The sequence below is a fragment of the Anoplopoma fimbria genome, chromosome 12 (genome assembly GCF_027596085.1).
Source record: "Anoplopoma fimbria isolate UVic2021 breed Golden Eagle Sablefish chromosome 12, Afim_UVic_2022, whole genome shotgun sequence".
Classification (NCBI taxonomy): domain Eukaryota; kingdom Metazoa; phylum Chordata; class Actinopteri; order Perciformes; family Anoplopomatidae; genus Anoplopoma; species Anoplopoma fimbria.
Window position 1 is genome coordinate 1,506,637 of NC_072460.1, and position 10,336 is coordinate 1,516,972.

Consider the following 10,336-nt stretch of genomic DNA (forward strand, 5'->3'; position numbering starts at 1 on the left):
AGACAATAGTGGTAAAAACACTCGTCACTTTTTTCCTGTTTCTACAGACTGTAGAAGAAAGGAGATGTGAACTAAAAGATACTTATTGTCATTTCGAATCAGCCAGACAGGCGTTACAACGTCACCACAGATATATGAAAGCAGTCTGTAAAACCTGCAAGGTTTTATTTTCTTTGCACATTTTGTTAATACATTTAAGTCCTTTGTTGAATGGTAATTTTTTCATCATTTGAAGGCCTAACATTCTCATGAGTTTCTCTTTCCATTTGTAGTAGTGTTGGGTTAATAGGTCAGTTCACCCAAAAAAATAGCAAAACACACAAAACTAAATTCTGTTCACCTTCATTGTATTGGGGTGGCAGCTGAAATGTCAGAGACAAATATATTAAATCCTTCAAATGGAACCAAAACTATCTGTATTGCTAGATGGAATTAAGGCCAGGGAGACCTTTTGTTACTTGCAAATTGGTTGAGCCGGTCATTTAATCTGCCTTACAGAGATTGTCATTTTCATTCATTTTTCAGTAGTTAGTTAAGCAGCAGTTTGAGAGCCACATTTTAATGCAATTTCAGACAAACAGATTGTGTCAACTTTGACCTTCAAACATCCAGTTTTACATTTTGGATTGTTGATGCTGTCTTCAAGAGGCCTATCTGCTGAACTGCAGCTCTCTAGCATCCTCTGTCTGAGTTCTGGCAAAACCCTGCACAATTCAACATGGTCTTTTTTGAAATATCACAGCAGGAAAAGCACAAGAAACAATAAAATAAATGAACTGAATGAATTCCATTTAGCTGCCTAAGTTTCAGGGTCCTGGTATTATGCATGCTCGCTCAGTCAAAAGTCAAAATATCTGCAGTGAAAATGGAGCATATAGTTAATGTTCCCAAGTCTTATTGTGGTTAGAATGTCTGTTAAATACAGTAACTGTTCACTCAAAGGACTTACCTTTTAAATCCAGAAAATACAGTATAGAAAACCTGTATATATGTATACATTTTTTGTAAGTCGTTTCAGTTGTTTTATTTTACTCACACACCCGACAGTGCTCCTTGAGGCAGTACACTTTTAAAAAATGGAAACATTTGTTCTTGCAGCTCATGTAAATTTATTTGTTATTTTTCATTAAAATATACACTCAAGACCAAGGGTATCTAAATTGTTTTTTAGTTACAGAAAGAGATCATATTTACACAGGTGCATCATCTGATTGTACAACAGAAAATGAATTAATCATACATTTACACTATGAACAAGGACATTTTCTCTCCTATCTCCCATCTCAAGGATCATTTCTTACCTTAGAAATCTACTAAGACTCCCAAACGTCCACTCTCTGGACATTTACTTTCATCTGCATTAACATCTTTACAACCACAGACATGTTGGATTAAATTCCAGTATAATCAAGGGAAGCAGGATCATTCCATTCTTTAATGTAAGCTTTTTAAAGATGCAGCCCTTCTTCTTTGATGTTTTCCCCCGACAATTAAACAAACCTTTGCCAACAAGGTTGAGGAAAGCGACAGTGAGACGAGGAGCAGGTTTTACACAAAATGCAATCCAAGCTTACAACATCTTTCCCACAGAGGTGAAAACACATTAACAGCTTACAATGCAGAACCAAGGCTAAAATGTGTACCTACTTTGCTTCCAGTATTGCTTTGATAAAAGTTTGTAGATGAATATCCCAAAATCCACCATATGACATGTTTGCTGCCATCAGTAATAGGTGTATGTAAAAGTAATAGTACAATGATCTACTGCAAGGCCACCCACCAGTGCAATGACAGACGCACCACAGTCTCTTCATTAAATCAAGTATAAAGCTCCATGAGAGCAAATGGCTTTAGGTCGGTAACGTAACAGCCAAGCAACACTGCCGTCTTTCAGAGGCTTTTATCTTTGAGTAAATGAATAAATACTCACTTCAATTAAATGTGACTCAAGTCCAAGTTAGTTCACATGCGAAGGAATGAATCCCGACTCCAGCGATGTTGAGTCTTCCTTTGTTGAAACAATCCCATCAATGTTGAAGAAAACAAAAGCGAGGACATGCTACACTGAAGCGCAGCTGTTGCTTCTTTGTGACTGTTCAGTACAAGCAGAAGCAAACCATTGCTGGTTTCCATTTCACTTACAGAATAATGACACTCTAAGCAGTTTGTTGGCAAACAAAGTGCCATTGCCTGGAATCTAAATTCCATTTTCCAAGTTCAGATTTCATGAAAGTCTTCAGGTTGGCTATATTTATCAAATGTTTCTACTTTGATGACATTTGAAAGTCAAATAAGTACCAAGCCTTTCAAATATTTAATGCCATTGAGAATGTTGTGATATGCAATAAGACATTTTTCCAGTTATGTGGTCGAAAACTTCTTGGATTGCACAACAGGAGGAGGAAAGTGAAGTTGTAAGACACCTGGCTGGGGACAGCTTTAAATTACAAAAGCAGACCTGTGATTTATAAAGTTTGCAAGTATTTAATTGATAGATAACATGGCAGAATCTGAGTAGAAAAAGTGAAACACTTTCATTACCTTCAACTACTTCCCTCAAGCAGCATTTGAGCTTAAACTCCAAATGCTTCAGAGGGACAGTTCAGTGGGAAAGATTCTGGCTGTACTGGTCAGTTCCCAGTGACACAGAGTAGCAGTGTAGATGCAGTGTAGTTGAAAAAGCAAGCATGACGAAATAAATAAACATTAAAATAAGACAGACAGACATTTCTGCTCCCCTCCCCTTACTAAGCCTGCAGTGAAAAGAATCTGATCTTTGTTGCATAAGATTAAAAAATAGACTTTCTGTTCCTGTGCAAAAGTCACTGTCTTCTGTGCAGTTCATACTGGCCTCTTCATAAGCGAAGAGAGAGACAAGAGAGAGAAACATCGCCCCCATGTGGGGAGGAAAGGTTAGTGCAATCTGAACAAAGCGGGCTGGACGGATAATGACAATATTCCTCCTCAGACTGTAAACACATCTTCAAGGATCTGTTTGTATGTGTGTTTGTGTGGCACGTGTGTGTGTCTGTGTGTGTGCGTCTGTGTGTGTGTGTGTGTGTGTGTGTGTGTGTGTGTGTGTGTGTGTGTGTGTGTGTGTATTCAGGGCACTTGACCAGGTGGCTCCAAAACGGGTTTCTTTGTGAGATTTTGTTTAACGACAACTTTGTAAGAGGAAGTGAGGGTGGCTTTAAAAAAGAAAATAAGAGATTTCTCAACCCCGAGGGCAAATCAATCGCTATTCAGTTGGAATCTCACTGAACAAACATGGTCATCTTCAAATGATGAACAAGCGGCGGGACTATGAGAGCCAATCATCCAGCATGCCTAGTAGCAATGGTTCCAGGAATCAGGAGGTGCAATCTTCGCTGCAGTGTGTGTGTGCTACCTGCAGAAAGGTGGTTTTACTTGCAGGCAGCCTAGTCAGGATGTGCTTCATGTTGGATCTCTGCAGCTGGGGGCGTGTATTCAAATCGGACAGATGGGGTTACTTGCAGATCGCCTCCAGAGCGTCTAGGGTGCGTTTGATGTCACGGATCTGGGCTGCCAGGGTGTGTATGGGCTGCATGGAACGATCCAACTCCTCGCAGCGAGCCATCAGTGTGTACATGCCCTATGGGAGCGAAAACACAAGACGGACAATAAAAAATGATGATGCTTTTATTCCTCAGCCAAATGAGAAGTGGATAAAATGATGGGAACATGGCAAGCATAAAAACTAGGATAGCGTTGCCCATTTTCGCTTCTTTGAATAAAAAAGCTTATTTGCTTTTAAGATAAGATAAGATAAGATAAGATAAAATAATCCTTTATTAGTCCCGCAGCGGGGAAATTTGCAGGCTTACAACAGCGTAGAGTAAAGTGCACACAAGAGACATAGTAGAAGAAGACAAGATAAAAAATAAAAAATGAAAAATAAAAATAAAATAAAACAAGTATTATAAATAAGCAATAAAAAAAACAGTAGAAAAAACAACAATAACTGAAATATTATATTTACAGACAGAGAAAAAAACAACAACTATTTTAACTATACTTTTACTGTATGTGTCCAAGATGTAGAGAAGAATGTGAAATAAAAAGCTCAGCTATCATCCATTTATAACTCTTTTTGTAGTGAACGTTTATAATTTATGTTCTGGTGGACCCTTAACTTGCTCTTTACATTTCCAAGAATACAACCAACAACCCCAGAGAACATCTTTTGATCAAAGTATCAGACACACACACACAAAGGTACAAAGATACACAAATACACAGTGTCACCTTTATACTCATGTCCACAGACTCCCCCAAGCTGTCAACTGAGTCTCTGTAGGTCTGGATGTAGCCCACACTCAGAGCTGTCATCTGGAAAATTCATGGACAGAGATATCAATCAATTACAAAAACAGATATTGGTGAGAACTATAAAGCATGTGAGTATGAGACATGTGATGAGGCTAAACACACTATGTATCATGAACGGACAGAGTTTCAGACTCACATTCTGGATAGTTCCATTGAGGCTTCGCATCATCATCTCCACACTGTGCGCCACTTCCTGAGTGTGTCTCTGAAGATCCACTAGGACAGCTGGATCAATAGGCGGGATGTCTGCTGGTCTCCGTGACAACCCCCGGCTGCGGTAGATGGGACCTGAACAGTCCGCTGGTAAGAAATAATTACTAAATTAGACGGATAATATACACAAGTAGGGCTGCAGATTAAAACAGATTAAAGCAGCAAGTCCTCACATTTGAGAAGCTGGAGCCAGCTAATGTTAACATTTTGGTTGATAATTGAAAAAATATTAATTGATTGTAAAAAAATGTTGATTACTTTTCTTTCAGGACAAACACATGCAGTCAGAGAAAGGCAGATAGTGATGCAAACAGGCCCAACATGTGTGCAAGCACAAGCTGATAATGACTACCTCAAAGAAATCGTTTTTCAAGCGAAAAATTGACAAAACAACACAATAATTACACGCAAGAGCAACCGAAGAACTATTCCCATTTGAAGGAACAGCTGCTCTTACAAAAAGACTGCCAGCACAGATTTAAACACATTACGGCACTTAATTAAAAGAACACTTATGTTCTGAATTGTGAAGTAAAAGAAATAAGCAGGTTTCCATCTCGGAGACTGATTCCTTGTCAGGCTGCAGCAGGACCGCAGTTATAAATCCCTCCAGTCTTAACTAAGTCTGAGTCATCTATCCTAATTGAATCAGCAGGTAGAGGGAATGAGCTGCCACAGAGGGCATATTGACTGAGTTCCTCTGTTTAAATTGAGTAGCCAGTTCAGCTGACACTTGAATGCAGAGGGGTTTTCCTCTGGGTGAGGGGCAGCGGTTCAGGATCCTTTTCGTGGAAAATTTGACAAGACAGATGGCTGCTAATGGCCAGGCTTGACTTTGTCAACCTGCTGATTTTATAGAGATGATTTCATTTCTGAAATTGCTCTTATGTGTGACCATTCAGAAAATCTGTTTCAATTTCTGACTCTGCTGCTTGTTAAACACACGGTGAGGCTGGTTTAATGAGCCAGGAACAATGAAGAAAATGGACAGAGCAAGGGCAAACTTATTATTCATCTGAAAAAATCTCATCGGGGGAATATAAAAATGATAAATCTGGTTGGGATTCAATCAACAAACCTGTGAGAATGTTTCTCTAACCAAGAGTCCCTTTTTATGTCCTTCAAATCGTACTGGACTACCCAGTAAAAATGCTGTTAACCTGCCGCACATCCTCTACCAGCACAGTTGGCAGGAAAAATCCTTTCATTGGATGCAAACCACGAAATACGCCGAATTTGGTCGGAGCAAGTAACGATCGAAAGCTACTTATAAAAACAAGTGTAAGAAGTGAGTGGGAGTGGTGGTGGATAGGTCAAATAAACACAGGACTTTCAAGAATGCTCTATCTGATACAAGACTGATAAGAAAAGTATTTACGTATATATAAAAACATATTTTTGGTCAACACTCAATGTATCCTGCAGAAGCATACAATGCAATAAATATTCTGGTGACTGGGTTGACTCTACATGTGAACATAAACTGTACGCACATGTTTCTTCTGCAAGTCAAATGCAACACAACATAAAGCACAGCAATAGATAAACAAATATATACTGAAATAGATTCACACTCTCTCTGATGCAAACAAATCAGCCGTAACCGCCGTATGAGAGCACTGCAGTTAGCGCAGAGGGATGTGTGAGCTAGCCAGTGGTGCACCTCACATGCATGAACATACTGGCCGGTCTGTCCATTGCAACAAAGCAAGGAGAAACTAAGATTGTTGTTTGCTGCCCTAATAATGTTCTGAATGTTTTATATTGCTCCTTGAAGTGGAAGTTCTCTTATTTGGGTTATGAATTAGAATAATGAAGAAAATTCACTTGATCAGTTTGATAAGAAAAATCTAATGAAGTTTTCTTCAGCTCCATACTCACAGTCACTGCAGTCCAGACTGGGCTTGGAGCTCAGTTTTATTTTCTGCTCCAGGTTCTTGGTGATAAAATGAGTCAGGTCACCCTCATGGCTGACTGTCCCTTCTAGCTCCAGAGCTGAGGAGATTGTGGCCCTCCGCCCCTCTGACTGGCCACCTCTGCCCCCTACCCGGGCCCCTGAACCACCTGTGGCGAATACACCAAAATCAGCTGAATAAATTTGTTAAATATTCCCAGTAATTACTGATTTATTAAGAGATGGAAGCCCTATCTAATGTAGTTACAATTTTCACTATATTTCTGTTCATTTATTGCGATACTTAAAGAGGTTTCTGGCGTACTTATCAATAGAATACAAGTAAAGAAATAGGGATTGAGCCATACTGCAGAAAACACAAAATCAAGCCTGTTTGACAGATATCTACCTCCACAAGATTGGCTGATTTCATCCAGGCTCTTGCTGTCCTGCATCCCCCTGACGTTGCGTACCCAAACCTGGGCCATGACGTGGGGAGGGCAGGGGATATCGTCTGAGGGAAGAAGAGGAGGTGGAGTAGAGGAAGAGGACGAGGTGCTGGGACCAGGGGCCGAGGAGGAGTAGTGACGTGAAGACTAAAAAGAAGAGCGAGGAGGTGAACAGAGAATGGAAGAGAAGAGGAACTGAATAAGAGAAGTGAAATTACTGCTTATTTAATCACGCTGACAGAAATCATGGGAGCTACACATTCTTCTTCCTGTTTATAAGCCCTCTCTTCCAATTGATGAACTTCTTGTATCACCCTCCAATTTAGCCATTTGGAAAGAATTACGACTTACTTGGTTGTCAGACGTAGTTGGTCAAAGTGTTATAGTTCATTTGAAGCACGTTGAAGTCTCAGCGTTGAGTTTATTTAGAAGCTAGCAGTTAAGTCAAGATGGCTCTACAACATTTACCTGCATTGACCTCAGATTGTGCTCATTAAATATGTTTTTCTCTCTTAATCCTAGGATGCCCTCCACTCTCTCTGGTACACATAATCTTATAAAGATTAACATAATCCTACAGCCCACTCACCTCCACCTCTTTTCTCCCTACTGCACGCTGATTAATCCACTTCTTTTCATTTTTCTCATCGTCCTCCTCATCCTGTTTCTCCTTCTCTCCATCTTCCTCCTCGTCTCGACTGTCAGTGTCTCCATCTAAAGTCTCTGTCTCCGTCTGCTGTCTGCCTGTAGCGGTAGGGCCTCCTCGCTGAGATGGCTCTTTGGAGTGTGCTTGCTGTGCTGGGTCCCACAACAGAGCTGCATCAGGAGGCTCAACATTGTTAGAGGCCTCATGAATGTCTGTGTCTTTGGAGCCTGATTCCCAGTCTTCTGAGTCTGCTGTGCAGGAGGCAGCAGGGAGTGATGCGTCTGTCACATGAGAGGTGTGCAGCGATAAACTAGTAGATGTACTCCCATTATTGTACGTCTCTGTGAACAAGTGGCCTTCCCCATCGCAAATTCTGTTTTCCGCATCTACGTGGTTCTCTGTGTGTCCAAGGGCTCCATCCTCTGATGCCTCCCCAGGACAGGGCACTCTGCTCCCCCCACATTTCACCGGGACCGGCACGTGAGGGCCGTTCTCTGAAGAGATGGGTGTCACATCCCCGTTAGCTGTTTCTGGCACTTCTGTGCCAATCACAGGGGAGAGACTCATCCCTCCACCTGCTGAGAGAGAGAGAAAGAAAGAAAGAAAGAAAGAAAGAAAGAAAGAAAGAAAGAAAGGGTGTGAGAGAAATCAATGTTTAATCAATAATTGAATTACAGTGTATGGGTATCATTATTACTGACTTGTGTCAACATGATATTTTGCTACTAATACAACTTTGTTTTGGGAATATAATTATGTTATGTGCATCAGTGTTAAAATAGGGACTTTACCAAAATACAACATAGTCCGATCAGAACAGTTTTCATTGTTCAACGGTACAGACACATTTCTGTTGGTACTCATTAGTTCTGAGGGTTCAATAACCAGCTACTGAAGTGGGTAAAATATTACATTATGGTATGTTTTTATATGTTGCCTAATCTATATATAGTGGTGTGGTAGAGTAAGTAAATGACATATAAGTACAATCATGAAGTCGTCAACATTGGTCTGAGAATGCAATCACAGATCAACATGATGCACATCATATGTTCCAATCCCTCCCAGCCCCTCTGCTTACAGACGCGTCACTGTATTGAGATGATGTCTTTGTCTCCTGCATGAAGCATGGAAGATAAGATAAGATAAGATAAGGTAAGGTGAGTTAAGTTAAGTTAAGGTAAAATAAGATAAGATAAGATAAGGTAAGGTAAGATAAGGTAGATAAGTTAAGTTAAGTTAAGATAAGTTAAGTTAAGATACATAAGTTAGGTAAGATAAGATAAGGTAAGGTAGGTAGCTGTGGGAAGGACTGGGAGCTGAACACAGTCTGCCTCAGTGTGAAATGACGTCATAGGAAGTTGCTTAGCTTAGCATTAGCTTAGCATTAGCTTATGCACTTAACTAACATGGTGCTAGAGCTAACAACGACAGACACAGACAGAGACAGACACAGACAGAGACACAGACAGAGACAGAGACAGAGACAGACACAGACACACAGACACAGACAGACAGACAGACAGACAGAGACAGACACAGACAGACAGAGACCTGAGGAGACACACTGAGTCGTTAGCCTCGCAGCTAGCTCGGCTAGCGTTAGCTGCTCAGGCCTTTCAGCCACAAACATGAACGTGTTTCCGGCCCTGCTGCCCGACACAGACCGCTCTGCCTGTTAAACACGTGTCTGTCTGTCGATGAAGACAGACAGCAGCATCGCACAGCTTCACTTTACGGGAGAAACACTCACCAGTTCAGCTCCTGTCAAAAAAAGATGTAAGAAACAACCGAGTCCGACCAGGAAACCCGTCCCCGCCGAGCGCAGCACAACAGTTCCGCCTTCCGAGTTCCGCCTTCACTTGACACAGGAATTAACAGATTTATTGAAATAAATAAATGAGTGTTGTTGTTAATTCGTGTTTTTTTTAAATACCTAAGTATTTCCATCGCAGTGACAATTAACAGTGAACTCCCTGATGTTGTAGCTGTGAGTGTTTGTGTGTCTATCCATGCCATCACGGTTCATCCTGCATGTATTTTTATTCTCCAACAGATGGAGTCAAACACCACAGTCCCTCAGGCGTTCATTTATCCAAGACCAGAAGTTGTATGTTGGTGATTTCATAATGAAACATGTGTAGAACAGAGCGTCCTGATGGTCTGACCTCTGACCTCTGGCAGTACACATACATTTTCACATATGAATGCTTGTTGACCTTAAAGATACTATGCATTCGTATTAGTTGTTGCACTTACTGTATTCGTATGTTTACTGCACTTATCCTATTCGTAGTAGTTTGTAGCACTTATTGTATTCGTATTAGTCTGTTGCAATTATTGTTTTCATAGTAATTTGCCTCTGCACTATACTTTTGCTCTGGCTTATGCTTTAAGATGCTTGTTTAAGAAAGAGATGCACTTATGACTTCTGGTGACTAGTAGTTCTCTTGAATACCTATGTTGAATACACTTCCTGTAAGTCGCTTTGGATAAAAGCGTCTGCTAAATGACTGTAATGTAATGTAATGTAATGTAATGTTGATCTTAGGCTCAAACAGCCGCTTTGCATTTGTAGTAAAATGTCAGTATTTCATCTGAACATCAGAAAACCTAGAGGGCAAGGATTTAATTGCATACTGTATAGCAGTAATTGTTTCACTAATGATATGGCGCACCACAACACATAGAAGTCATGCCATGCAAAACACAAATTCACTGATAACAGAAATTACATTTGAAGCAAAAGCAGAATACTGCATAGATAGACTAGTAATACATTTC

The 10,336-nt window shown here is 40.5% G+C and overlaps 1 protein-coding gene across 4 annotated transcripts; it reads right to left on the reverse strand.

Annotated features, from left to right (window-relative positions):
- Positions 1 to 1,099: 1,099 nt before the first annotated feature.
- On the reverse strand, positions 1,100 to 9,364 carry borcs6 (BLOC-1 related complex subunit 6). 4 transcript variants are annotated; one of them, XM_054609429.1, is made up of 7 exons: positions 9,306 to 9,364; positions 7,496 to 8,130; positions 6,867 to 7,053; positions 6,445 to 6,627; positions 4,487 to 4,650; positions 4,267 to 4,350; positions 1,100 to 3,613 (listed from the first exon to the last, which is right to left on the reverse strand). In XM_054609429.1, exons 2-7 carry the CDS (start codon positions 8,117 to 8,119, stop codon positions 3,488 to 3,490), a joined length of 1,368 nt encoding a protein of 455 aa, XP_054465404.1. In that variant the 5' UTR covers positions 8,120 to 8,130; positions 9,306 to 9,364; the 3' UTR covers positions 1,100 to 3,487. The 4 variants fall into 4 exon arrangements, with proteins under 4 accessions (XP_054465404.1, XP_054465407.1, XP_054465405.1 ...); XM_054609432.1 differs by having other exon boundaries at positions 7,496 to 8,127; positions 9,306 to 9,347; XM_054609430.1 differs by lacking the exon at positions 9,306 to 9,364 and adding an exon at positions 8,540 to 8,618.
- Between the last annotated feature and the right edge of the window lie 972 nt (positions 9,365 to 10,336).

Excerpts from the sequence above, each read along its gene's own strand:
- borcs6 (XM_054609429.1), bottom strand. The coding sequence starts at position 8,119 with ATGAGTCTCTCCCCTGTGATTGGCACAGAAGTGCCAGAAACAGCTAAC. Across the intron at positions 7,054-7,495 it reads TAGGGAGAAAAGAGGTGGAG|TCTTCACGTCACTACTCCTC; the intron begins GTGAGTGGGCTG and ends TCTTCTTTTTAG. Across the intron at positions 6,628-6,866 it reads AATCAGCCAATCTTGTGGAG|GTGGTTCAGGGGCCCGGGTA; the intron begins GTAGATATCTGT and ends TATTCGCCACAG.